Raw genomic sequence first — 27,840 nt, 5'->3', positions numbered from 1 at the left:
GGCCAGGGGAGTCGCTTCCCCTCACAGGGATTGAGAGCAGAGGCCTCTCAGGAGGAGGAGCCAGTCACGGCTGGAGGCAGGCGGCGGCCAAACTCTCTCGCTGTCCGTGTCCGAGGAGCGAGGCGGCAGTGCGAGGTCAGTGCGCGGACCGGCTCCGCGCTCCTGCCCCTGCCGGGTAGCGCTGGGGAGTAGGCGGCGCACTGGTGTAGCGGGCGGGGGTGCTGCCTGCCGGGCAAGTGGCGCCCGGGGGAGCCGGGGGCGAAGGGACCCCCGGGCAGGAGAGCGGGACGGACCCTGGCGGGCGTGCTGTGGCTGAGGCGGGGCAGAGGGAGCGCACGTAGGGGGCGGCGGGAGAGCCGCGGAACCGGGGCCAGGAGAGCAGGGCGGGACTCCCCACAGCTGTCCCCGGTCCGGCTCGGAGGGGAGGCAGGGCCCGGAGGCGCTGCGGTCCGGCGGCTCCCCTGGCTAGCTGGCCTGGCCCTGTGTACGCAGGTCAGACGGCGCGGACAGGCCAGCGCGCACCTTTCTGTAACAACGCGTTTGTGTGCGGGGCGGGCTGAGCTCGGAGCCCGGGCGGCTGTGGATTAAAGCCCGGGAGCGTTTGGTGCAGAGATGCCTCCAGCAGAGGAGAGAGCGATTCCCAGCTCCCCTCCCCTTCAGCAATGTCAGCGTGGGGTGGGGTGGGCTGGGATCCCACTAGCTTTGGGCAAGGAATGCTTTTTCTATTAAACAGGGTTGACTCCCCCCCAGGATTCTTCTGGAGTCTGCAGGAATTCAAGATTAATTTTTAGTTAGAGATTACGTGATGTGATGAAACATCCAGGAATGTCTCCAACCAAAATGAATTCCTGGGGTTTCAAAAACTTTTCTAGTCCCAGATTGGGACAAAGTAAATATCTCAATTTTTCATGAACCATAAATCTGAAAAAGGTGGAGTCAGGAAGGGAAATCAGGTCATTGCAAATGAAACATTTTGGTTTGTCTTTTATGGTTAACTTAAATTTCTAAACAAATTATTTCAAACTTTAAAAATGTACATTTGAGTCTTGAAAAATGTCAAAACAGGATGCTGATCATTTTGAAACTTTTTCCAAAACAGGAAAGTCATTGAAACCGAGTCTTTGTTCCAAAAAGTTTGTTTCTGCATCTTCAGACCTCTGGCTGGTAGCTGAAGAGCTGTCAGACTCCACAACATTTAAAGCACACAGTAATTTCATAACCCTCTTCTAGGTATAGCTGCAATTTAGTAAGGTAATAGCTGTAGTTCCATTATGTAACTTTTTTCTTTGAATTAGTCCAGACTTCTAATTTTATTGTCCAACTGTACTTTTGTTTGTATGCACCAGAAGAGATTTATTTTTCTTTCTATGCATACTTTACTTTTAACACTTTGACATCCAAATAAAAGTTTGAGTCTCAGACATGCTGAGCACTCACAACACTCACTGAAGCCAGACAAGCCATAAATGCCCATTGTGTATATTTTAAATCTTATTGGAGAGTGTGTATATGTATTTAACACTAAAAACTTGGCCCCAGATCCTCAAACGTTAGCTAGTTAGGCATTAAATAAATACTTTTAAGAGTTTTGAACTAGGGATGTAATAGTGTAGACAATTAACCATTAGGCAAAAACTTATCGGTTAATGCTATATATCGGTTAAGCAATGGGCTTAAACTGCAGCAAGGGAGGTTTAGGTTGGACATTAGGAAAAAGTTCCTGTCAGGGTAGTCAAACACTGGAATAAATTGCCCAGGGAGGTTGTGGAATCCCCATCTCTGGAGATATTTAAGAGTAGGTTAGATAAATGTCTATCAGGGATGGTCTAGACAGTATTTGGTCCTGCCATGAGGGCAGGGGACTGGACTCGATGACCTCTCGAGGTCCCTTCCAGTCCTAGTATTCTATGATTTCCCCCCCACCCTTTGTCAGTACATTTTTAGCAGGCTGGCCAGCAGTCCAGCTCAGTCCTGGCTTGCTCTGGGTCTGGAACTTACCCCCGCTGTGGCTCTGCATTTAAAGTGTATCAGGAGCCAGGAGGGCGGGCAGCCCTGCTCAGTTCCAGCTTATGCCAGGTCCAGGAGCTCAGACCCTTCCCTCCCTCCTTGGACAGGGGCTGCTGCCACCATTCTCTGTTGCCTTTGTATCAGACGCAGCGGTGCGGGGCAATGGACAGCCAGTCTCTGAGGGGAGCTGGTTTTTAAACTGGCTCCCCTTCCAGACCAGATCCTGCCTGGCACCCCATGCTGCTGCATCTGACACAGAGGCAGTAATGCGGAGTGGCAGGGGGCTCCTTGGGAGTGGGGCTGGAGTGCACTGTATGAGTGCCAGCCCCACCCCCGGGAACTATATAATAGTCGAGTAACCAATAAGAATTCATGAGGTTAATCGACTGTTCAGTTAACCAATATTTAACATCCCTATTTTGAACAAAGATTGTGACTTTCTCTTCGATGCAAAGAGGGTGGCATGAGTTGCATAGAGGCTGGGAATATAAAATTCTGTTAAAAAATTATCCAGTTAAATGGTATGTTTAACTGGTTAACCAGGATGCTATGGCAGGGGGTGGCATGTCGTGGGCTGCTTCAGCCTGGCCGAGCCTGCTTCACTGCTCGGTAGGTGGGGGCTTCTCTGGCCGGTCTGGGATACCTGGTAAGTATGCCGGTAAGGAGAATGCTTACTGGGTAACTGGGTAACCATTTAACTCTTTACATTTCTCCTCCTGTGGTAGCTCTGTGCGTGGCAGTCCTGAGCCCTGAAGCCGGGTTTTTTGGATAGCTGTGTGGCCACACAGCTTGTAGGGGACCCTGCTAGGGGCTGGTTTAAACTGAAAAGTTAGGTCAAGCCAGCTATGTACTCAGGGGTGTGAAAAATCCACACCGCTGTGCAATGCAGTTAATCCAGTCTCACCCCAGAATTCTGTCAGCGTTGTTCCATAGGGTGACCATCCATCCTATCTTTAACAGGACGGTCCCTCTTTAATCTCTTTTCCCGGTGTCCCGACTTTTAAAAACAATGGGAGGTAAAGGGAGCTGCTGGTGCTCAGGGCTCCAGCCCCAGAGTGGTAGGAGGTGAGAAGAGCCACTAGCGCTCCGTGCTCCAGGTATGGGGCTGAACTTCATCTCTGCAGTGGGGCAGGGAGGACAGGGAGCTGCCTGCACTTGGAGCTTCAGTCACTAGAGCCTCCCCCGACCCCACTCTGGGGCTGGAGCCCTGCGCACTAGCGGCTCCTTTCACACTCCCCCTATTATGGAGTTGAAGCCCTGAGCACTGGCAGCCCACCCTTAGGGCTGAAGCCCTGAGCACCGACATCTCCTGCCCCTCCGCCTTGGAGTCTAAACTAGGGAAATATGGTCACCTTATGCTACTGCTTCTTGGGGAGGTGGAATCACTACAGTGATGGGAAAACCCTTCCTGAATATCTATTCTGAAGCATTATAGTGGCAGAGCTGCAGCTATAAACATTAAAACACTGTGGTGGGATGTGGGTAGGGGAGGAGGGAGCAATGGTTCTCTCACTAATTTTAGTAATAATAAGCAATCGTCATTACTAGGATTCCTTTTCCTGATTGGGGGGAGGTGGCCAGTGCTGGTTTTTCCTCTGTCTTGGAGGTAGCATTACACAGAGGCTTAGGCATGAGACAGGCAGATGACATTATTTGGGAGCCCATGGGAGTGAGCACAGATCGACTATGCTCAGGCTGTAAAAATAGCTGTGTAGACAGTGCTCTGAAGTTGCAGCTCAGGCTCTGAAGGCCCCTCCTGAAGGCTTCAGAACCTGAGCTCCAGCCCACACCACAACTTCAAAGTACAGGCAGTCCCCGGGTTACGTACAAGACAGGGACTGTAGGTTTGTTCTTAAGTTGAATTTGTATGTAAGTCGGAACTTGTACATATTGTACCCCAGGTGTCCCAGATTCAGCCGTTGCTGAAACTGACCAGCGGCTGACTACATGAAGCCCGAGGCAGAGCTGCTTCGGAATCTTCCTGGAATCAGCTGCTGATCAGTTTCAGCAGCAGCTGACTTGGGGAAGAGCAGCTGGGGGGCTGCCAGGTTGGTCCCCACAGCGCCGAGGTGCAGCGCAGCCGGAACCAACCCGGCAGCGCCCCAGCTGCTCTGTCCCAGGCGTCCAGATTCAGCCGCTGTTGAAACTGACCAGCAGCAGCTGAATCGGACACGCCTGGGGCAGAGCAGCTGGAGTGCTGCTGGGTTGGTCTTGTAGCGCCGACCCTTGGCGCGGTGGGACCAACCCGGCAGCACCCCAGCTGCTCTTAGGGACGCCTGGGGCAGAGCAACTGGGGTGTTGCTGGGTTGGTCCCGCAGTGCCGCTCCTCGGCGCTATTGGACCAACCCGGCAGCACCCCAGCTGCCCTGCCCCAGGTGTCCCCAAGTCAGCCGCTGCTGAAACTGACCAGCGGCTGACTACAGGAAGCCCGAGGCAGAGCTGCTCTGCCCCGGGCTTCCTGGAATCAGCCGCTGATCAGTTTCAACAGCGGCTGAATCTGGACGCCTGGGACAGAACAGCTGGGGCGCTGCCGGGTTGGTCCAGTAGCGCTGCCGGGTTGGTCCAGTAGCGTCCTCCGCGGTGAGAAAATCCTGGTCTGCTGAGGGGGGGGGGGGGGGGCGCACTAGCTGCGCCCCCCCCCCCCCCAGCAGACCAGGGAGACGCGGAGTGGCTTTTCTCGCCGCGGAGGACGCAGACAGCGGGACCACCACGGCGCGTCTCAGCGGTCTGCTGGGGGGGGGGGGCGCAGCTAGTTCGGGGTTCCCTCAGCCTGTTCTTAAGTAGGGATCCGACATAAGTCGGATCCACGTAACCCGGGGACTGCCTGTACTGTATACATAGCTGTCTTTAGAGCATAAACCAGTCCATGAGGGCTGGAAAGCTTGTTCCTGCAGGCTCCCAAATGCCTGAGGTTATGTTTGCACAGCATCAGTATATATAACAAGTGGCAGAAATGTAAGGGCCTAGGGATATTTTTCAGCAGAAATGGAGGTGCTTAGTGAGTTCAAGTGCCTGCAGGGTTAGATGGCAGCCAAATAGGGAGTCTAAACTATTTTGTGGGTGTCCTCCTACTCCATTATCCTCTTGATTCAACTACTCTGGCCAGCAAGTAGGAGCAACCAAAGCTCTGTCCAATCCCCAGCTTACATACTCAGAAGAGGAAATGAGTACATATGTAACCTTACATAAATATGTGGGGTGGGGTTTTTATTTCTTCTTCCACAGACATATAGACCACATTGGCCTTAAGATAATGCTGCAAGTTGTGCAAAATAAACTGTGAGAGTTGTTTAACACTGTGACATGTTGATAGTTCTCTCTAGGGTTGCCAACTTTCTGACAGAACAAAGCCAAACACTCTTGCCCCAGTTCTTCTCCGAGGCCCCATCCTGCTCATGCCATCTCCCCTCCCCTCTCTTCAAACATTTGTTCACCCACATCCTAGTCACTCGTTCATTTTCACCGTATGTTCAACTGAAAACCAGACACCTAGCCACACAAGAGACTGCGTTCCCTCTAATCTTTTCCATCCATGTGCAGATTTCTTCCATCCATGTGCAGAATAAATGTGCACCAAGGCATGTGAATGTGCACCACCAGAAGAAACAATAACTTAGCTGTGGATGCTCTGCTAGTCAGCTGGGCAGTACAGGCAGTCCCCGGGTTACATGGATCCGACTTACATCGGATCCCTACTTACAAACGGAGTGAGGCAACCCCGCACTAGCTGCTTCCCCCCAGCAGACCAGGGAGATGCGAAGCTAGCGCCTCCCCCCCCCCCCCAGCAGACCAGGGAGACGCGGAGCGGCTTTTCTCAGCAGCTTGAGAATAAAGGACTGAGGGAAGTGAGGTGTGGGAGAATAAAACTGAGCTCTGGAGAAATGTTTGGCTAGAGTTTCCCCTACAATATGTACCAGTTCCGACTTACATACAAATTCAACTTAAGAACAAACCTACAGTCCCTATCTTGTACGTAACCCGGGGACTGCCTGTATATGACTCTCTCCTGAGTGGCTACACAAACACCCTGCTTTCAGGGAACACTCCTGAAGGCATGTCTATGATTGTCTGCAGTAGGGATGTTAAATTGTGTGTAGCTAATTGTGTAACCACTGAAAAATTCAGCAGTTACATGGGGAGCGACAGGTGGGTTCCCACCGCCAGTGGGTATGGGGAGCTGGCTACCCACACATAGTGGGAGCCTGCACGTAACATGAACGCTAAGTGATATTCGCAGGTTTATCACTTAACCGTTTAGATGGTTAAACTTTCATATCCCTAGTCTGCAGTAGCACTAGATTTAATTTCTCTGCCTTCGGCTGTTGGGCCAAACAGGAACTTTACACTCCATGAAAAGGCAGGGTTGCCAGCACATTGCTGAACTGCCCTTTGGCTGCCATGAAAGAAAAAAAGCTGGATTTATATAGATGGAAAAATTAGACTCTTGATTTGGTAACTGCTTCTGAGTGGTGCAGTATGTCTCCTGCAAGGGGCTGAGCACCCTCAACACCAGTGTTTCTTAAACTTTTTAAGACTGAGGAACACCAAACAATAATTTTTTTTTATGAGGCACACCAAGGATTTTTTTGTTGACCAAAAAAAAAAAAAAAGTTGGGGGAGGGAAGGTCATGGAGGAGGTTATTGAGGAAAAAAGGATTGGGGGAAAGTTATTGAGGGAGAAAAAAAAAGGTCGCCTTTAAGGGCAGCCATTTTGAATTCTGTTGTTCTCCGTGGCACACCTCCGACTGCTTAAGAAACATTGTTCAACACCAATTGACCCTATGGACTCAGCCTCGTGCAGGGTTAGGGCATGGAGCTGTACAGCTTCGCCTGGGGAGGAATATGGCTCCAGCTTTTCATAGAATCATAGAATCATAGGACTGGCAGGGACCTCAAGAGGTCATCGAATCCAGCCCCCCGCCCTCAAGGCAGGACCAAACTCCGTCTACACCATCCCTGACAGATGTCTATCTAACCTGTTCTTAAATATCTCCAGAGAGGGAGATTCCACCACCTCCCTTGGCAATTTATTCCAATATTTGACCATCCTGACAGTTAGGAATTTTTTCCTAATGTCCAATCTAAACCTCCCCTGCTGCACTTTAAGCCCATTACTCCGTGTCCTGTCCTCAGAAACCAAGAGGAACAAATTTTCTCCTTCCTCCTTGTGACACCCTTTTAGATATTTGAAAACCGCTATCATGTCCCCCCTTAATCTTCTTTTTTCCAAACTAAACAAGCCCAGTTCATGAAGCCTGGCTTCATAGGTCATGTTCTCTAGACCTTTAATCATTCTTGTCGCTCTTCTCTGTACCCTTTCCAATTTCTCCACATCTTTCTTGAAATGTGGTGCCCAGAACTGTACACAGTACTCCAGCTGAGGTCTAACTAGTGCAGAGTAGAGCGGCAGAATGACTTCACGAATTTTGCTTACAACACACCTGTTGATACAACCTAGAATCATATTTGCTTTTTTTGCAACAGCATCACACTGTTGACTCATATTCAACTTGTGGTCCACTATGACCCCTAGATCCCTTTCCGCCATGCTCCTTCCTAGACAGTCGCTTCCCATCTTGTATGTATGGAACTGATTGTTCCTTCCTAAGTGGAGCACTTTGCATTTCTCTTTATTAAACCTCATCCTGACCATTTCTCTAACTTGCTAAGGTCATTTTGAATTATGTCCCTATCCTCCAAAGAAGTCGCAACCCCACCCAGTTTGGTATCACCTGCAAACTTAATAAGCGTATTGATGAAGATATTGAACAATACGGGTCCCAAAACAGACCCTTGAGGAACTCCACTTGTTATCCCTTTCCAGCAGGATTTAGAACCGTTAACAACAACTCTCTGACTACGGTTATCCAGCCAATTATGCACCCACCTTATCGTGGCCCTATCTAAGTTATATTTGCCTAGTTTATCAATAAGAATATCATGCGAGACCGTATCAAATGCCTTACTAAAGTCTAGGTCTATGACATCCACTGCTTCTCCCTTATCCACAAGGCTCGTTATCCTGTCAAAGAAAGCTATCAGATTAGTTTGGCATGACTTGTTCTTCACAAACCCATGCTGGCTATTCCCTATCACTTTATTACCTTCCAAGTGTTTGCATATGATTTCCTTAATTACCTGCTCCATTATCTTCCCTGGGACAGACGTTAAACTGACCGGTCTGTAGTTTCCTGGGCTGTTCTTATTCCCCTTTTTATAGATGGGCACAATATTTGCCCTTTTCCAGTCTTCTGGAATCTCCCCTGTCTGACATGATTTTTAAAAAATTATAGCTAAAGGCTCAGATACCTCCTCTATCAGCTCCTTGAGTATCCTGGGATGCATTTCATCAGGACCTGGTGACTTGCTGACATCTAACTTTCCTAAGTGATTTTTAACTTGTTCTTTGTGTATCCTATCTTCTAAACTTACCCTCTCTCTACTTGTATTCACTACGTTAGGCACACCTCCAGACTTCTCGGTGAAGACCGAAACAAAGAAGTCATTGAGCATCTCTGCCATTTCCAAGTTTCCTGTTACTGCTTCTCCCTCCTCACTAAGCAGTGGGCCTACCCTGTCCTTGGTCTTCCTCTTGCTTTTAATGTATTTATAAAAGGTCTTCTTGTTTCCCTTTATGCCTGTAGCTAGTTTGATCATATCTGATCTGAACAGAACATAAGAACGGCCGTACTGGGTCAGACCAAAGGTCCATCTTGCCCAGTATCCTGTCTGCCAACAGTGACCAGCACCAGGTGCCCCAGAGAGGGTGGACTGAAGACAGTGATCAAGCGATTTGTCTCCTGCCATCCTTCTCCAGCCTCTGACAAACAGAGGCCAGGGACACCATTTCTATCCCCTGTCTAATAGCCTTTTATGGACCTAACCTCCATGAAATTATCTAGCTTCTCTTTAAACTCTGTTATAGTCCTAGCCTTCACAGCCTCCTCTGGCAAGGAGTTCCACAGGTTGACTATGTGTTGTGTGAAGAAGAACTTTCTTTTATTAGTTTTAAACGTGCTACCCATTAACTTCATTTGGTGTCCTCTAGTTCTTCTATTATGGGAACTAATAAATAACTTTTCTCTGAAGCGGCGAGGAGTTCTGTGGCACCTTATAGACTAACGGAAGTGTTGGAGCATAAGCTTCATGGGCAAAGACCCACTTCTTTTGTCTTTGCCCACAAAAGCTTATGCTCCAACACTTCAGTTAGTCTATAAGGTGCCACAGGACTCCTCACCACTTTTGCAAGATTCAGACTAACACGGCTACCCCTCTGATACTTTTCTCTGCAGAAAGATTAAGGTTTTATCCCCATTTGTAATTCAAGTTTTAAAACCTTGAGGGGTAATTTACCCATAATCCTGTGTATCCAACTTGCTGTTTTTGGAGCCAAACCCTGCTGGTCTGTCCCAGCAGATGCAAGTTACATACACTGGTCCAGTGTAGGGCTGTTAAATGCAGATTAATCAACTAACTGAATAGTGGATGGAATTTCCATCCTCTTCTCAATTAGTCGAGGAGGGCACCTCCACCTTTGAAATGTAGCAAGAGCCCCGCCAGTTCTTGCTATGTTTCAGAGGCAGAAGTGCTGCAGGGAGCATGGGGTGAGCAGGGAACTCAAGTAGTCCCCCCAGCCCACTTACACCATTCCCCTGTGTTTCAGAGCAGCTGTGACATGGGCCCCTTGCAAATAAACTCATATCCAGGTTGTTTTCCCCCTGCAACTGGGTTGGGCACTTCTTTTTCACCTCAAATTTCTTTGCTACTGCTCTTCTTCGCTCCCCGGATGTTTTGAGTGGAGCAGCCAGCTGGTATTAACAAACTCTTGTGTCTAAGTGTTAATTTGACTTTCCCTTCTCTACTCCTGGGAAAGGGGGAGTGAAATTAATGTGCCCTAGAATGCATTTACTGATCAAATTTGAGCAGATGGAGGGGCAGAGCTAAGTGGACAAGTACAGTTTGCTGAGTGGTAGCTTCAGTTTATTTCTCATTGAAGTCTTGAGTGTAGAAGGAGGCTGGGTCAGGGGCTTTGGAGAGGTACTAGGGAAGAAGCAATGTTGGGGGAAGGGAGAAGGCAGGCTGTTAGGGAAAAGGTAAAAAGGGGGTCGGCAGAGGAAAAGACAGAAAGCAGACAGACATTGGTGATGAGTTTATGAGCCCATGATGCCCGGGAACCAGGAATATTCCTGACCGGGGCCCAGCTCCACCAAAGTTTGGGGCTGAGTCTCTCCTCCTGCCCCCAATCCCCTGCCCGATCCCAGAGCTTGCACCCAGCACGCAAGCTCCCTCTCAGAGACCATAGGTAGGTAGGGGGTAGGAGGTTGGGGAGGGAGGTTGGGGTATGAGCTTTGGGCATTCTGAACACCATCACAATTTCTGCAAACCTGCCATCCCTGAAAGCAGAATGAAAAGAACAAAATAGGGCTGAGAGAGAGAGACTGGACCAAATTCTGTTGTCTTTACTCAATGCAAAACTTGATAGTGATTGCAGGAGTCATTAATTTGAGCCTTGCAGAGGAAACCATCCTGGGGGGAGACTTGGGTAGAGACAGCTAATGATGCAACGTATCCCACCACTCTGATGGCAAGCTCTCTTGTTCATGGCCTCCATTTCACTGGTGTTTTTCTGATTATCTGCCAAAGAGTTAACCTTTGAGCTATGATAAGAGATTTTTAAAAAGTTGCAAAACCTGTTCCATAAATAATTAAACTTTGTCTCTTAACAAGGGAGTCATTGTGTTGTTTGCCTTAAGGCTGATGGTCCTCAAGGGTTTCAAATATTTTCCTTTGTGTCCTTGCAGAGGTGACTCAGCAGAATGCAAAGGCTGTTGTGACATGAGCATTGTTAACAAAACTGGAAACTACTGAATGCATTGCAGGCTCTGTGCTGCCAGTTACTGATAGCTGAGCTGTAGGATGGGAGGTGAGAGGAATAGGGAGCACAGTGTGTGAGTGAAGCTGTCCCTGCATAGATGTCCTACTAAGTATTCTGCCACATGGTGTTTATAGACATGGTGGGGACCATACATGCAACTGCCTTTGCTTTAGCTATAGATGTTGAACAGATTGGTGAAAAAGAAGTTGTTAAAGCCAGGGCAAGGTCCAAAGGCTACAGTCAGTCTCAAAGCCACATTTAAATATTGTTGCATCAAGTGGGGGCTTATTGGTTGGGTTACTGAGACTGAATAGTCCAGATCCCATGAGGGGATTGGCCTTTGACTGGAACCTGAGGGACTAAATAGTTTATTCTAATACATCCTACAGATCTAGTTATAAGACCAAAGTGAGCACTAAAGGTTGAACAGAAAATTTATTTTTTTCAGTATATTTAAATGATCTCTTGGGATACGGCTACACTAGCTTGTTAGTCCTCATTCCACAAGGAGTAACGGTAGTTCAAATTAGGATCTTTAATTTGAACTACCTAGTCCGTGCCGTGTGTAGCCGTGGGCACGGAATTCGGACTAAGGGGGATTTAAAAATGGTGGCGCCCGGGAACATGCAAATGAAGCCCGGGATATTTAAATCCCGGGCTTCGTTTGCAACTCCGCTTGCCCTCATTACCCTACCTAGCTCGAACTAACGAGCTAGTGTAGACATACCCTTGAATACTTAAGCTCTACAGTTATCCTTCAATCTAGAAACTTGTTCACTAGTGTGTGGCTATAACATGGATGACCATTTTGGCTCACTGCTGTGTCAGCAACTCTTGTCATGTTCCTGAGGGAATTCAGACTACCCCCCCTCAAATAAAAATTCTACATGCAATATTTTAAAATTCTGTATCAGTCTGAAAATTTTGTCCATGAATGTGGAGACTCCAGATTGGCAGTGTGGAGCACAGGCCACTGTCTGTATGGAGGTGGGAGATCTCTCTAAAGCTCCCCTTTGCTCCCTTGTCATCGACTTATACCTAACCATGACACAGCTCGAGGGCCGGACCTGCTCCAGAATCAGCCTGGGGGCCATGCCCCACAGCACCAGATGTGGGCAGACAGGCTCAGCCTGGAAAGATCCGAGTGTGGTGGAGTCCAGATGTGAGGTGGGAGGGTTCTGTGTGGGGCAATCAGTGCGGGTGGTTTAGACGGAGGTCTAGGAGCACAGGGGCTCAGTGCAGGGACAATAGGATTTTGGAGGTAGGTACAGGCAAAGGTGGTTGGGAATCATCGAGGGCAGGGGCTTGATGTGTGTGGGGTCTCATGCTGGGGGAGTGCAGCTTGGTGGGGTGGGAAGTCTAGGTGTGGAGGGCTCATCAGGGTAGTCCAGAGGCATAATGGGTGTGGTTCTTCTGGGTGGGATTTGAGTGAGGGAAGCTCAATGGGGGGGGGGGTGGCTTGAGTGCAAGGCGCTCAGTGGGGGATTCTGGGTGCAGGGGATGGGACTCGGTGGAGTCAGAGTTCAGTTGGCGGTTGGGGGAGGTTCTAGGTGTGTCAGGGTGAGACCCATCTTGTGGGTGTGGGTATTGGGGATCCAGATGTAGTGGAATTGGGGCTCAACAGGGGGAGGATGTGCAGGGAGTGAGGCTCAGTAGATGGTGGGGGGGAGTTTGGTGCAGGGAGGTTTAGTGGGGACATTCTGGGTGCAGGGGAGTGAGGATCAGGTGGGGGGGATTGAAATGTGTGGGTGTTGGGTGGATGAAGAATTGGGTGTGACCTAGCCTGGGTTAAGGCATTCCGAACCCCCTTTTCCTCCCCCAGTGATTTACCTCTCTGTCGGCTGCTCTGGGTGCCCACAAGGATGTACCTGTACAGGTAGTCCCCAAGTTACAAATGCTTCGATTTATGACCATTCGTCCTTACGACCAACCTCCCTTTAAGCGTGTCCCTGAGTTATGAACACGATCCGCGCTTACGAACAGCGCGGTCACATTTAAATGAATGGGGTCCGACTTAGGAACAGATCGAGTTACGACCAAGTGCTTGGTACATAACTCGTTCATAAGTCGCTGACTGTCTGTACTACTGTGGAGGAGTATGTGACTGCTCTTGTGGCTTCCCTTTGTTTTTCCCAACAAAGAGTCATTTTTTCTGCAGGAAAGCAAAGAAATCTCTGAAAACAAAGAAATCTCTGGAAGACATAGCTGTGCAGAATTCCCCCAGGAGTAAAAGATGGTTCAAGAGGATTGAAGTCTCAGGAAATTGATTATAGGGAGAAACCTGCTTAGGCAAAGGCTGTAACTAGCTGAAATTAAGTTTTAGTCTTTAAAGCATATTCCTACTTCTGTTTGTGACTCTTCCTTAACCCTTAGTACTTCTACTTTGTATCACTTAACTTATGGGGCTGATGTGTGCTAGGCAGGCTGCTGGGGCCAAGGGTGCTGAATCAGAGCTGCAACGTACACAAACACTCAGGGGACAGTTTACTTGTCTGCTAGCTTCTCTGGGCTGAGAGCCACACCAGCAGTGCATTTAACGCACTGAGAGTTATAGGACAGTCAGTGACATAACCACTTAATGGTTTAGATTGCACCCCCAAATGTCACAGTCGCATAAAAAACAGTCACTGTTGCCTTATTCACAATCTGTATTTGAGAGTGTTTGTGTGTCCATCCAGCTGTGAGTCCATTTGTTTAAGAACTCCTCCTAAACAGTAGGGCCACCAAATTGGTATACAGCTTCCTCTTATCATAACTTAAAGCAAGGTCAGCATTTTGTGGTGCCAGGAAAATGGGATGTCCATGGCATGGGATTGCTTCTCATAAAATATTACAGAAAAAAGAATAATGAGGCAAGTGAAAGGGGCTCGCTGGGGGAAGGGGGTACTGTCCCTTTCGGAATTGCCCCCCAGGCGCACTGTAAGGAGGGCGGGGGAGGGACAGAAGCTCCCTCCTACTCCCAGTTCATACGGGAAGATTGCTGGCTGCTCCCTTTTGTCAGGGTGCAAGAGGAGAGTGCAGAGTTTGCTGCATTCCTCACTCTGACTGGAAAGTTAAGAGGGCAGACAAACCTGGACCTGCCCCTGCTGGGGGATATGCACCCCTCCTCTGGCTGTGTCCGCTAGAGCTGCAGTAGCCATGGAGTGATGCTTCTCACCTCGCCCCAAGTAGGAATGTAAAATCCCATTTAATCAGTTAACCAGTTAAATTTTTAACTGGTTAACTGACTAAGCAGAATGCCAGGAGGGGGATCACTCCCGCCTGGCTGGAGCAGTCCCAACCTTGCCCGAGGATGCTGGCTCCCACGGGCAGGGGCTGTTCCTGGTGGGCTGAGAATGAGGGCTTCTGTGCACCCATTAACCATTACGCAGTAAGTATGAGTCAAATCCAGATTTGGGGATTATGATTACCTCTCTTTCTTGTATACATCTCAAGCAATATTGGCTGTATTGGCAGGTAAAATTCAAAATCTCCCTGGAAATTAAATACTTCCTTTTAAAATAATTTTCTTTGCTGTATTTGTCAGGCAACGAGAAATCTGAAAACATGGCTGGAAAACCCAAACTGCACTACACTAAAGGAAGAGGGAAAATGGAATCTATCCGATGGCTGCTAGCAGCTGCTGGGGTTGAGGTTTGTATTTCTTATAAAGTGATCAAATTACTCAATGGCTGAAATGCCTGCTCTGTTTTGAAAATATGACTAAGGACTAGTTATTAGCATCATCTCCTAACACATAAGTGATTATGTCAGTATATTTAAGAGTCACAAGAACCTGGATGAAAATTCTGCATATAAGTTATCTTATATGTTATTTACATGATCCTAATAGTATTCATTGAGGATATTAGTGAACCTGGCATTTTGTGTCCTGTAGAATGTATTTATTTCATTTTTTTATAATAACAGGGTTTTTTTTTCCCAAGGAGAATTTAGCTGTTGTCTTTTCCAAAAAATTAAACGGAAGAGATCTTGGATTGGGAAATAAAATTTAAATGGGTGCAAAACCAGTTGAAAAACTGTTTCCAGGGAGTAGTTATCAGTGGTTCACAGTCATGCGCAAGAGCATAATGATTGGAGTTCTGTAGGGCTCAGTTCTGGAACTGGTTCTATTCAGGATCTTCATCAGTGATTTAGATAATGGCATAGAGAGTACATTTATGCAGTTTGTGGATGATACCAAGCTGGGGAAGAGGGAGGTTTGTAAGTGCTTTGGAGGATAGGGTCTTAATTCAAAATGATCTGGAGAAATGGTCTGAAGTCAATAGAATGAAATTTAATAAGGAGAAATGAAAGGATTTCACTTAGGAAGGAACAAGTGGCACACATACAAAATGGGAAGTAACTGAATAGGAAGGAGTGTTGCAGAAAGGGATGTAGGTGTCATAGTGGACCACAAGCTAAATATGAGCCAACAGGGTAACACTGTGGCAAAAAAAGCAAACAGCATTTTGGGATTTATTAGAAAGAGCATCATAAGCAAGGCACGAGAAGTAGTTCTTCAGTTCTACTCTATGCTAATTAGGCCTCAGCTAGAGTATTGTGTCCAGTTCTGGGCACCACATTTCAGGAAAGATGTGGACAAATTGGAGTAAGTCAAAAGAAAAGCAACAAAAATTATTAAAGGTCTAGAAAACATGATATAGGCAAGATTGGGACAAACCTACGGTTGTTTGGTCTGGAAAAGAGAAAATTAAGGAAGAAGATGACCATTTTCAAGAACATTAAAGGTTGTTACAAGGAGGAGGGGAAAAATTGTTCTTAACCTCTGAGGCTAAGACAAGACGCAGTGGGCTTAAACTGTAGCAAAGAAGTGTTAGGTTGGACATTAGGAAAAACTTCCTAGCTGACAGGGTGTTGAACTACTAGAATAAATTGCCTAGGGAGGTTGTGGAATCTCTATCACTGGAGATATTTATGAGGTTAGACAAATATCTGCCAGGGATGATCTAGAAAGCGCTTGGTCCTGCCAGGAGTTCAGGGGACTGGACTAGATGACTTCTGGAGGTCCCTTCCAGTCTATGATGCTATTACTGACCTTAAGCAAAGATCTGGCTTAGTATGACTTAATTTCTGTGCTTATTTTTTGCTTGAAAGCATTGTTATAATTTCCTAGGAATTCATTTTCCTCTTTGGCTTTCTCAACACAAAGTGAAAAATCTTCTTTATGACTTCCAGTGATATATGTTACTATGGGAGATAAGTTGCAAGAGAACATGTTATGTAGGGGCAAAGAGTCTATTCTCAATCAAATGTATTTTATTTTTAATGTTTACATCAAGGCAAGAAACATAAAAGGCAGAATTGCTTCTTGTAGCTTCTCAACATTTTCCCTGCGGTATCAGCTGCTTTTTAAATAAAATACCCAAAGGCAATTTCCATTAATTGATGATCCATGAAATTTAACAGTCCAACCCTCTTTATTTCTGTTTTCCAGTTTGAAGAACAGTTTGTGGAAACAAAAGAAGACTTGGAAAAGTTACGTAAGGGTGAGTCTGTGGTCTAGTCTGAACACAAACTTGCTCCAGTTTAACTTAAAGCTGTGTTTTTTAAACTGATGCAAATTTGTGTCTAGACCAGTGTTTCCTGTAAGCTGAGTGCTTGGGCAGCCGCCCAGGAAATATTCAAATGCTGCCCAGCCGATTAGCAGAGTGCCCATACTGCCCAGAGACAGCAGCATATGTTTCTACCGGAAGTGTAAATCTGCCATGCCTTGGTGCACATAACAAAATTAATTCCGCACATGGATGGAAACAATTAGAGGGAACATTGGTCTAGACCAGTGGTTTTCAACCTGCAGGCCTCTTGTGGCCCAATGAGCACACAGTTGTGACTTGAGGGAACATTCTCAATGCCATAACTAGCATGGGGCAGGAGTGGCACCTGACCCAGATGCAAAGCCGGTGGGAGGGTGCTAAAATAATGGTGCAAGATCATGACCAGCAGTGTCAGCTCCTCCTGCTTTTCCCAAAGTAGGATTGTGAGTTCAGTGACCCTGGCTGGAGCAGGCTCCCCAGCACTAGGACTGCAGGGGCAAGGCAGGCTTCACAGCTGAGCGACATTGTAGCAGAGGTGATAGATCTCAGGCTTGCTGAGGAGGCTGCAGGGGGCTAGGGTACAGGCAAGGAGGTGCATGGGGGACAGAGTGTAGGTGGCTGGGAGCAGTCTCTGGATAATGTGCTAGGTACTGGGGCACAGTCCTAGTGTGGGAGACTTGGATGGGGGCTAGTCCCTCAGGAGTGGTGGAAAATGCCTGGAGGGGCCTGGATGCTGGAGGAGGCAGTCCCAGATGGTGGGCAAGAAGGTCTTTCTGCCCTAGACTAGACACCCTGTCTCTGTAGCGCAGGCACATGTGCCATGCCAGTGTTGGGGGGAAGGGGAATTGGATGCTAGGGGCACAGCCGTGTGGGTTGGGTGATGGGGGAGCATTCTCTGGCTGTAGGAACAGCCTTCAGGTAGGCCCGGGTGTGCTTTGGCCAGGGCTCTTCATCTTTGCAGACAGGCTTTGTAGCTACATTCTCCAGATGTTCAGCCCAGCCATGCTACTAGAGGCAGCATAAAAGTGAGGGTGGCAATACACCGGGCCATGCCACCTGTGTAATAATTTAATGTTAGAACATAAAATGGCCATACTGGGTCAGACCAAAGGTCCATCTAACCCAGGATCCTGTCTGCTGACAGTAGCCAATACCAGATGTCCCAGAGGGAGGGAACACAACAGGTAATCATCACATGATCCCCCTCCTGTCATCCATTTCCAGACAAATAGAGGCTAGGGACACCATTCCTACCCATCCTGGCTAATAGCAATTGATGGACCTAGCCTCCATGAATTTATCTAGCTCTTTTTTGAACCCTGTTAAAGTCCTAGTCTTCACAAAATCTTCTGGCAAGGAGTTCCACAGGTTGACTATGCGCTGAGTGAAGAAAAACTTCCTTTTGTTTGTTTTAAGCCTGCTGCCTATTAATTTTATTTGGTGACTCCTAGTTCTTACATTGTGAGAATAAGTAAATAACTTCCTTTTTCCCCACCAGTATGATTTTATAGATAGACATCTATCCTATCCCCCCTTAGTCTCCTCTTTTCTAAGCTGAAAAGTTCAAGTCTTTTTAATCTCTCTTCATGTGGGACCCACTCCAAACCCCTAATACTTTTTGTTGCCCTTTCTGAACCTTTTCCAATGCCAGTATTTCTTTTTTGAGATGAGGCAACCACATCTGTATGCAGTATTCAAGATGTGGGCATACCATGACTTTAGATAGAGGAAATAAGATATTCTCTGTCTTCTTCTCTATCCCTTTTTTAATGATTCCTAACATTCTATTTGCTTTTTTGACGCTGCTGCACACTGAGGCTGTGTCTCCGTTGGCATGATCTTGCACAAATACTCTTTAATGCAAGAGTTCTTGCGTTAAAGTATTTGTGCAAGAAAGCGTCTACACTGGCATGTGTCTTTGTACAAGAGATGTGCTTTTGCGCAAGAGCATCCGTGCCAGTGTAGATGCTCTCTTGCACAAGAAAGCTACGATGGCCATTTTAGCCATTGGGCTTTCTTGCGCAAGAAATTCATGTTGCCTGTCTACACTGGCCTCTTGCACAAGAACAGTTGTGCAAGAGGGCTTATTGCTGAGTGGGAGCATCATAGTTCTTGCGCAAGAAGCACTGATTTCACACATTAGAATGTCAGTGTTCTTGCGCAAGAACTCCCCGCCAGTGTAGACAGGCAGCATGTTTTTGTGCGAAAGCGGCCACTTTGGCGCAAGATCATGCCAATGTAGACACAGCCTGAGTGGATGTTTTCAGAGAACTATCCACAATGACTCCAAGATCTCTCTCTTGAGTAGTTGTAGCCAAATCCCAATTGTAGTTGGGATTATTTTTTCCAATGTGCATTACTTTACATTTATCAACATTAAATTTCATTTGCCATTTTGTTGCCCAATCACTTAGTTTGGTGAGATCTTTTTGAAGCTCTTCACAGTCTGCTTTGGTCTTACTTTTGATTTACTTTCCTAATTTAAAATGCTGTTGGTAGGCATTTGCAAGCATTGAAAAGTGAAGTACTATAGTGACACATCAATACTGTATAACAAATACTAAAGCTTATTTTTTGGCAGATGTGCAAGTAGTTTATCTACAGTGTAGTATGTAGCATTTTAAGAACATCTTTCTTCTGTTTGGCTTAATCTGGATTGTCAGTGGGAAAAAGAGTTTTGTCCATGAGACAACTTCTCTGCTACGAGGTGGCCTGCATGAAAAGTGTATTCCATATTTCTTCACTCTGGCAATAGAAGCTTAGAATCTCTCAAATATAACTGGAGATGTCCATGTGAGTTATAAGGACTTTTCTCTCAGAGCCTTGCAGTGATGCAACAGTTTGTGAGGACTGAGTGACTTAACTTCTTTTCTTTTCCAAAGATGGACATCTCCTGTTTCAACAAGTGCCCATGGTGGAAATCGATGGGATGAAGATGGTGCAGACCAGAGCCATTCTCAGCTACATAGCAGGGAAATACAACCTCTATGGGAAGGACCTCAAGGACAGAGCACTGTACTGCAACAGTATTATCCTTATTAACAATACCCTTTATTTTAACATTTACCTGAAATAGATAGAGGAGTAATCAGCTTTGAAATTTAACCTCCACCCTTGCATGTATGTTAAAATTATGAATATGTCAAAACACTGGTGTCTCAAACTCAGAGTTTAGATTTGTGGTCCTTATCTAACTTGTAGATTGATACATTCCAAGGCCAGATGAAACTGTTATGATCTTTTCTGACCTATATATCACAGGGCATTGACCCTCCCCAAAATAATTCCAAGAACACATCCTTTAGAAATACATCCAGTGCTGATTTTAAAAAAATGTCAGTGATGGAGAATGCACAACTTGATACTTACTCTCACTGTTAAAATATTTACACCTTATTTCTAGTAAGAATTTGTTTAGCTTCAACTTCCAACCATTGGATCATATTATATGTGTATCTGCTAGATTATTAAATGCTTGTTTCCTATGTCTGTTGGTGAACAAATTGATAATCTTGTTAAGGCCCTCCACAGGGTTTCTTCAGTTACTTAGTGACCAGAAGCACTAAGTAGTTACTTAGTGACCAGAAGCACTAAGGCAACTACTAGTCCCTGATGGGATAATAATGAAGTTCTCATATGCTTACTTTGATTTCTTTCACGTTTAATTAGAGCGATTCAGAGAACTTAATCATTGAAGGCAATCTGGTGTGTCTTTATGTCTGTTAGTTCAATTTAAAAACAGTCATTTTCAGCTGGAAACTTCTGTTCGCTTAAAAATTACTGTAGATCATGGTTTGTTCATATGTACAAACAACAGTCTCCTACGTAAAACAATTTTCTGATATCCTGTTGCTTAGACAAAGATTCATTGTATACAAGAGTTATAGTTTCACAGAATCAGGGATGGTCTAGACGGTGCTTGGTCCTGCCGTGAGAGCAAGGGATTGGACTTGATGACCTGTCAAGGTCCCTTCCAGGTCTAGTGTTCTGTGATTCTATGTTTGTTCTATAGCTTAATGCGTGAACAATGAATTTTGCCTTTTCCACTTCCCCTAACAAAGTCACAACAAAAACATCAATGTTGAGAAAACATACTAATGGTGTTTTCTCTAAAAATTGATGGAGAATGCACAACTTGATACTTACTCTCACTTTTAAAATATTTACACCTTATTTCTAGTAAGAATTTGTTTAGCTTCAACTTCCAACCATTGGATCATATTATATGTTTATCTGCTAGATTATTAAATGCTTGTTTCCTATGTCTTTTGGTGAACAAATTGATAATCTTGTTAAGGCCCTCCACAGGGTTTCTTCAGTTACTTAGTGACCAGAAGCACTAAGTAGTTACTTAGTGACCAGAAGCACTAAGGCAACTACTAGTCCCTGATGGGATAATAATGAAGGTCTCATATGCTTACTTTGATTTCTTTCACGTTTAATTAGAGCAATTCAGAGAACTTAATCATTGAAGGCAATCTGGTGTGTCTTTATGTCTGTTAGTTCAATTTAAAAACAGTCATTTTCAGCTGGAAACTTCTGTTAGCTTAAAAATTACTGTAGATCATGGTTTATTCATATGTACAAACAACAGTCTCCTAAGTAAAACAATTTTCTGATATCCTGTTGCTTAGACAAAGATTCATTGTATACAAGAGTTATAGTTTCACAGAATCAGGGATGGTCTAGACGGTGCTTGGTCCTGCCGTAAGAGCAAGGGGGTTGGACTTGATGACCTGTCAAGGTCCCTTCCAGGTCTAGTCTTCTGTGATTCTATGTTTGTTCTATAGCTTAATGCGTGAACAATGAATTTTGCCTTTTCCACTTCCCCTAACAAAGTCACAACAAAAACATCAATGTTGAGAAAACATACTAATGGTGTTTTCTCTAAAAATTGACTTAATGGGAATCCTTTTATGGGGTTCATTATTTGTGGTATCAATTTTGTCTAAACAGATGTGTTCATTTTACAAGGAAAAGGCCATATTCTACCCTTAACTATAGTAGGGCTGATCATGTAAGTCTAGGGTACCACCAATTGCTACCTTGTCAGCATTATTATAATCAAAAACCTAAGATGATGAGTCTCAAAATATTCTGAGGAACTCTTGCTGGTTATATAGTACTGGTACCTCTACTAAAACAACTTGCAAAAAATGGAGCTGGTTGAAAGAGAAAAAACAAAATGTTGAAAACCTCTTCCAAAATGCCCATTTTTTTGGGTCAAAATTCAAAAAGGTTTCTTTTGACCAGCAGTGTAGCTAGTTGAAAAACAGAGAAGAACTTTTCCTGTTATTTTGTTTGACTTTCAGAATGTAACAGCTTTTGAATAGTACAACTAACATACATTGATAGTTTTCTAATATTACTCTTCCTATAGTTATTGCTATTTTTGCCACAGGGCAAAAGACAGAGGCATTCTAGTCTAATGTGTTTCTAATAGCATAGGTAATGATCAAACAGTCAAATCAATGTTGTTGTAGTGCAGTAAGTGAGTTATCCTCCTGAGTATTCCTGCCATTACATTGCAATAAAATATAAATGCTGACTGGACAGAAGATAGGTGTTCAGAAATATGTTCATTCCTCTAAATGGAAAATAAAAATACTTGTTTCAGGATTGATATGTATGTGGAAGGAACAACAGATCTAATGGGAATGATCATGTATCTTGCCTTCCAACCACCTGACGCAAAGGAGAAGAATTTAGCCTTAATCATCGAGAGAGCTACCACCAGATACTTCCCAGTCTATGAAAAGGTAAGTAAGTCAGGCAAGAGCTCAGACACCACAGATCATAGAGAGGAACAGTTTGACATTGTTTGCTGAAATTTCCCTTGCAGAGAAGGGAGTCTCCTCAGGGCAGGTAGAGTTTTAGGACTCTAGGACCACATGGAGGAGCCTCCTAGGATGATGTGAAAAGGAAGCCAACAACCTGTTACTAATTCTGCCACGAAGAGTCTCTGCTGGTCTCTGTAGGACCACAAAATACAACACAGTTCATTGTGAGTGGGGATGGCAGAATCCAGCTCTTCTAAAGTAGTTTAAGCCAGTTGTTTTCAACCAGTGGTCTTCCAGGGGGTGCATTAATTTATCTAGATTTATGCCTAGTTTTACAACAGGCTACATAAAAGCACTAGCAAAGTTCATGCAAACTAAAATTACCTGCAAATGATTTGTTTATTCTGCTCTGTGTACTATACACTGAAATGTACGTATACTATTTATATTCCAATTGATTTATTTTATAATTATAAAATAAGAAATTAAGCCATTTTCAGTAATTGTGTGCTGTGAGACACTTGTATTTTTATGTCTGATTTTTGTAAGTTTTTAAGTGAAGTAAAAGTGAAGTTTTTAAGTGAAATACATTGTACTTGGTCTTGTAGCCATCAGGGCAGGGAGCAGTTAATTATTCAGAATAGATGCCCTCATAGTGACTGGTTTGTTTATTTATTTAGTGTAGAGTAACTTCTAACATTCAGTTGTTCATGTTAGCATCCATAAAGTTGCCTAGCAGTGATAAGCTTTTTACAACTGCTGCTAAGAGCTGATTCTACAAGAGGGTTGGTTCTGATGGACTCTAGCATCCCAATCCAGGGGTTTGCTTAGTCAGTATGGACTTGATATTCTGGTGCTGCTGCTTTTGCTGCTTAATTGCATCCTAAACAGCCTTGAACTGATTGGCTCAAGGGCCCAGAGGAGGTTATGACATCACCTATTGTCTCTACCCCAGGCACATACCGCATCAGCTACTGCTTTGTCAAGATTCTCAAGGATCGATTACCCTGCTGCAGTTCCCTTAGGCAGCAGCATGTTTCCCTGGCTATTTGGCTAATGCAGAGGTGCCTGTAAAGCGAAAATGGGAGCGAAGTAACGAGGGAATCCAGGAACTTGTAAAAACTGCAATCAATGCTTTTAGTAGCTTTAAAGATGGGTCATGTTTCTTCTGAACTATCTGCTGTTAGCATTGCATCCAGCTGCTAGACAGTCATTCAGTTATAAAGGAAGGAAGGGAAGGATGTGAGAAAGGAGACTGTACTTACTGAGATGAGGGAGAGCTTGACTATATTCCCAACCCATTTCAGGTAATGAAATTATAATGAGCAGTGTGTAATTAGCACAATAAACCTCACACGGAGCAATAGCATCTACTCTAAATAATACGTGTTTCTCTTTTTTAATATGCTCTATTGTTGTGCTCCCTTGCTTACAGCATGGGTGATGTTCTTACTGAGATGAGGGAGAGCTTGACTATATTCCCAACCCATTTCAGGTAATGAAATTATAATGAGCAGTGTGTAAGTAGCACAATAAACCTCACACGGAGCTATAGCATGTAGCAGAGCTGGATCAGACAGCACTACCAAACCTACACTCAGAAGAGACGCACACACCGGTCATGGAGGAGAGGGTGGGCCTCTACAGCTTGGGTGCTGAGGATGTGCAATACAACTTGCTTCATGCAGAGAGTCTTGTGGTGATAGCTTAAACATTTGGGTACTCAGGAAGTCTCACTTTTTACTTAAGGCCTGGAGCACATCAGGTGCACATCCACTATTTTGTAACTGCTTCCAAAAACAGCCCCATTCTTCTCTTTGCACTGCTTCCATGGCTGAGGAGGAGGTTATATGCTGGATCATGGGCCATGTTTAAATTTAAATAGCTTTGCATTCTGATTGTGCACAATCTTCTATTTTATCACCTCAGACCTCTTGCTTGGACTAACAGACTGATACCTAACCAAAATAAGCTAGTTTCATTTATACACTTAAGACCTTTCTGTTTTCTCACATTCCACAGGTTTTAAAAGATCATGGTCAGGAGTTTCTTGTGGGTAACCATGTTAGCTGGGCGGATGTCCATCTGCTTGAAGCCATTTTAATGGCAGAAGAGTGCAAGCCTGATATACTCTCCCCATTCCCTCAGTTAAAGGTAACTGTATTGCTCCCACCAAGGAACACTCATTTATATTCAGAATCTCTTGTGCAATCTAAAGTATTGCTGTTTAAGCTCTTGGCCCCACTGCAACACCCGAGCTCTCCTTATTCTCAATGGGCTATACTATGGAAAGAGCAGAGCTGCTCAAAACATTTTCAGCAAAAAGAAACTGAACTGAAGCTGAAAAGCTCAACAGAGAAATTTTAATTTTGATGAAGACTAACTGGTTTTAGAGGGAGATTCTCCCATGCATTGGTCTGGGATGTGAAAGACTCAAGTTAAAGTCCTTGGTCTGATAAACTCAAAGCAAAGCAAGGACTTGAACATAGGTTTCTAGTTCTTAGGCTGGTGCTTAGATCATCAAGATATCACAGCCTTTTGTTCCCCAAATTGAAAACAAACAGTAACACAATTTCATCACAATCTGGATCAAAAGAAATTCTGAAACCTCAGAAGTTGCAAAAAAGGAACTGTCATCTTATGGCTAGTACTAGCTTCTTCTGGAGACCAGGCCATAAAGTGCCAACAATTGTTGCATTTTGTGTGTGTGTTTGATTGTTTGCTGATTAGAATTTTTTTGTTAAATACTTTGTTCATTTTAATCTATGCAATTGAATATTATTTCCTTACTCTGAAAATTTTTTATTACTACTCATTCTAGGCTTTTAAAGGAAGAATAAGCAACATCCCCACAATTAAGAAATTCTTGCAGCCTGGTAGCCAAAGGAAACCACCAGCAGACGACAAGTTCATTGCAGAGGTGAAGAAAATATTCAACATCTAATCACTATATCGGCACTAAAAATCACTGCAACTACAATATATTAGCTCAGCTATCGTTAATATAGCTGTAAATGTTGCATTTACATTTAAGAGTTGGATTAGATTATAATGGGCTCTTCTGGCTTTAATCCATAAAACTGAATTTTGAAAGTTTATAGAAAGACACGTTAATTGCTAGCATGCAGAAACACAACGCTTCACAATTGTCACTATAGTGGTTATAACTAGATTATAGTTATATGTATTGTAGACAAAAGTAATTGGAAGATAAGTTTATTGAAATAAAACACGCATTACTTTCTGATGGAGTTCATTTATTTACAATACATGGTAGGTTAATATTGAGCCAGATGTACCTTTTGAAGTGCTTTAGAAAAGTGGGTGCACACAATCATTCCCATTTTTCAAACGAGGAAACTGAGGCATGGGATCATTGTTGCATGGCTTTAAGTCCAGGAATGGAATTTTCCTTTCTGAGTCCCTCTCCTTTTCCCACTGGACCACACTACCTCCATTTGTATTTAATGGATGTTGGATTTTGATCACACTGGTACTCCCAGTCACCAGTGTCCTTGAAAGCTTTTCATACAGATTCTAAAACCCTTCTTGCTGCATAAAGTAGTATCATGCCTACATTAGTGCTCAGAACTCTTCAGTAACTGGTATTTTGTAAGCAGAAATGGAAAACTATTTAAATCTCTAAAATGTTCAGAATTTGGGTTAAACTCTCATTTAAAATGTTTTGTCTGCTAACAAGCCAAAGTAATTAAATACATCGTATGACTGAGTATCAAAGGGACATGGACACATGATCATGCTCTTCATTAGATTATATTCCTTGATTTCATACCCATCATAAAGCAACTTGAAGTGTAGATAAGTGATGGAATTGCCACCCAAGATGAGTGCATATCATCTTCTTGCACTCCTCACCTTGCCAAGGTGGGCGAGGGGAGGATGTTACAATTTCCTATGCCACCAATGAGCTCAGTTCCTCACTGCTTGTCCATTTTGAAGAGATGTTGGGTGGGAAGAGAGATGTGATGCCTACTGGTCTCTAAACAGTTGGGCTACGTCTAAACTGGCATGATTTTCCACAAATGCTTTTAACGGAAAAGTTTTTCCGTTAAAAGCATTTGCGGAAAAGAGCGTCTAGATTGGCACGGACGCTTTTTGCGGAAAAGTGTCCATGCCAATCTAGATACGGTTTTGCGCAAGAAAGCCCTGATCGCCATCAGGGCTTTTTTGCACAAAACAGTCCTGAGCTGTCTACACTGGCGCTCTTGCGCAAATACATTTGCGCAAGAGGGCTTTTTCCCCGAATGGGAGCATCATAATATTTGTGGAAGAATGCTGACAATCTTACACTAGATCGTCAGTGTTCTTGCGCAAATTCAAGCAGCCAGTGTAGACAGCTGGCAAGTTTATCCGCAAAAGCAGCTGTTTTTATGGAAAAACTTGCCAATCTAGACACAGCCTTGCTGTCACAGGGTTACACTAGTCCTTGAAGAGGGAAGATTTGATCAGATGACCTCCAAATATCGATCACCTGCCCCTTCCTTCCTATAGAGCCCAGATGCCCCTTTAAAGCTATCTGAACACAGGGGAGAGACAGAATGTACAACAGAAAGGTGCTCTAGAAAAACCCGATGATAGGCAGGATGTAGCAGAGGTAGATGCCTGCTGACCTTCCTGAACTAGAGGACTATGACCAAAGAGGGCTGCGGTTTGAGAGCAGCCAAGGAAGATGCTTGCTGATGCTGAGTGAAAGAACTGAAGCCAGAAAGGGCTGAAAGCTGAGGGGACACACATTAAGACATATCAATGTGACATCTGAAGGTGAGCGTGGGGATGAGGTGTTGGAACTTTCCTTTGTAGTAAACTGACCCTGCAGGGGCTATTCTCATTCAGGCTGTTCGGATTATTTCTGAGAACCAGTGAAGGTGAAAGTGAGGCACATGCATATATTGTGCTGTGAGCAGACACTGGAGCGACCAGCAGGCAGCTGCTCTCTATAAAAACCCACTAATGAGATTTCAGGGTCTTTGACAATCATCAATAATGGGTGTATGGCCTAGTGCTGAAAGCCATTTAGATAAGCTCAGAGTGCACTCAGTATCCTTTCAGCAAGTACAGTTGACCATTGGCTAATATCAGTGACTTATAGTGCAGGGAAAGTAAAAGGGCTGAGTTTAGTTCTTTGTTGGTTGTCTCCAAGAAGGTTGGATCTGACTGGTGAACTTGGTTACACTGTTTCCTCTGCATACACTGGCCATGCCACTAAGTTTACTATGTAAATAAAATGAGGAAAAAAAGGGACTTGGCTGTTTTTTTTTCTAGTTCCTTGCTACTCCAAGGGCCAACATTGTAATTGTACAACAGGTAAATCTTGCTGATTGACTATGGACTACATCTGCAGAGTAGTGTAAGACCTTCAAACCTCTCCCCTCCGCACCCAAAAAAAGCTGCTGGCTAATCCTGGAGGTGCCCTAAAACAAGTTTCAACTGGTAAAGTTTCACAGGTGCCCACTGCTGGGCAGGTGCAAGGATAAGTCCTACTAACCCATAAGCCCTACTGGGATTCTCAAACTGCAAGTTCCCCACCTATATATTCAGAACATCTCCTCCAAACACACCGCTCTGCACAGATCGCTCTGCACTGGCTCTTCCGGAGTGTAATCTACTCGCCACAGGTGAG

General features: G+C 44.8%; 1 protein-coding gene across 3 annotated transcripts; it reads left to right on the top strand.

Moving 5' to 3' along the window:
- LOC102457087 (glutathione S-transferase-like) lies at nt 1-25,443 on the top strand. 3 transcript variants are annotated; one of them, XM_006137754.5, is made up of 8 exons: nt 22-135; nt 1,100-1,251; nt 14,409-14,515; nt 16,320-16,371; nt 19,302-19,434; nt 22,037-22,178; nt 24,222-24,353; nt 25,021-25,443. In XM_006137754.5, the coding sequence occupies exons 3-8, from the start codon at nt 14,429-14,431 to the stop codon at nt 25,141-25,143; spliced, it is 669 nt and encodes a 222-aa protein (XP_006137816.1). In that variant the 5' UTR covers nt 22-135; nt 1,100-1,251; nt 14,409-14,428; the 3' UTR covers nt 25,144-25,443. The 3 variants fall into 3 exon arrangements, with proteins under 3 accessions (XP_006137815.1, XP_006137816.1, XP_075779721.1); XM_006137753.5 differs by lacking the exon at nt 1,100-1,251 and having other exon boundaries at nt 1-135; XM_075923606.2 differs by lacking the exons at nt 22-135; nt 1,100-1,251 and adding an exon at nt 469-492.
- The last annotated feature ends 2,397 nt before the right edge of the window (nt 25,444-27,840 follow it).

This window comes from Pelodiscus sinensis, chromosome 3 (assembly GCF_052426305.1).
Source record: "Pelodiscus sinensis isolate ZL-2025 chromosome 3, ASM5242630v1, whole genome shotgun sequence".
NCBI lineage: Eukaryota > Metazoa > Chordata > Testudines > Trionychidae > Pelodiscus > Pelodiscus sinensis.
This window is presented reverse-complemented; position numbering and strand designations above follow the sequence as displayed.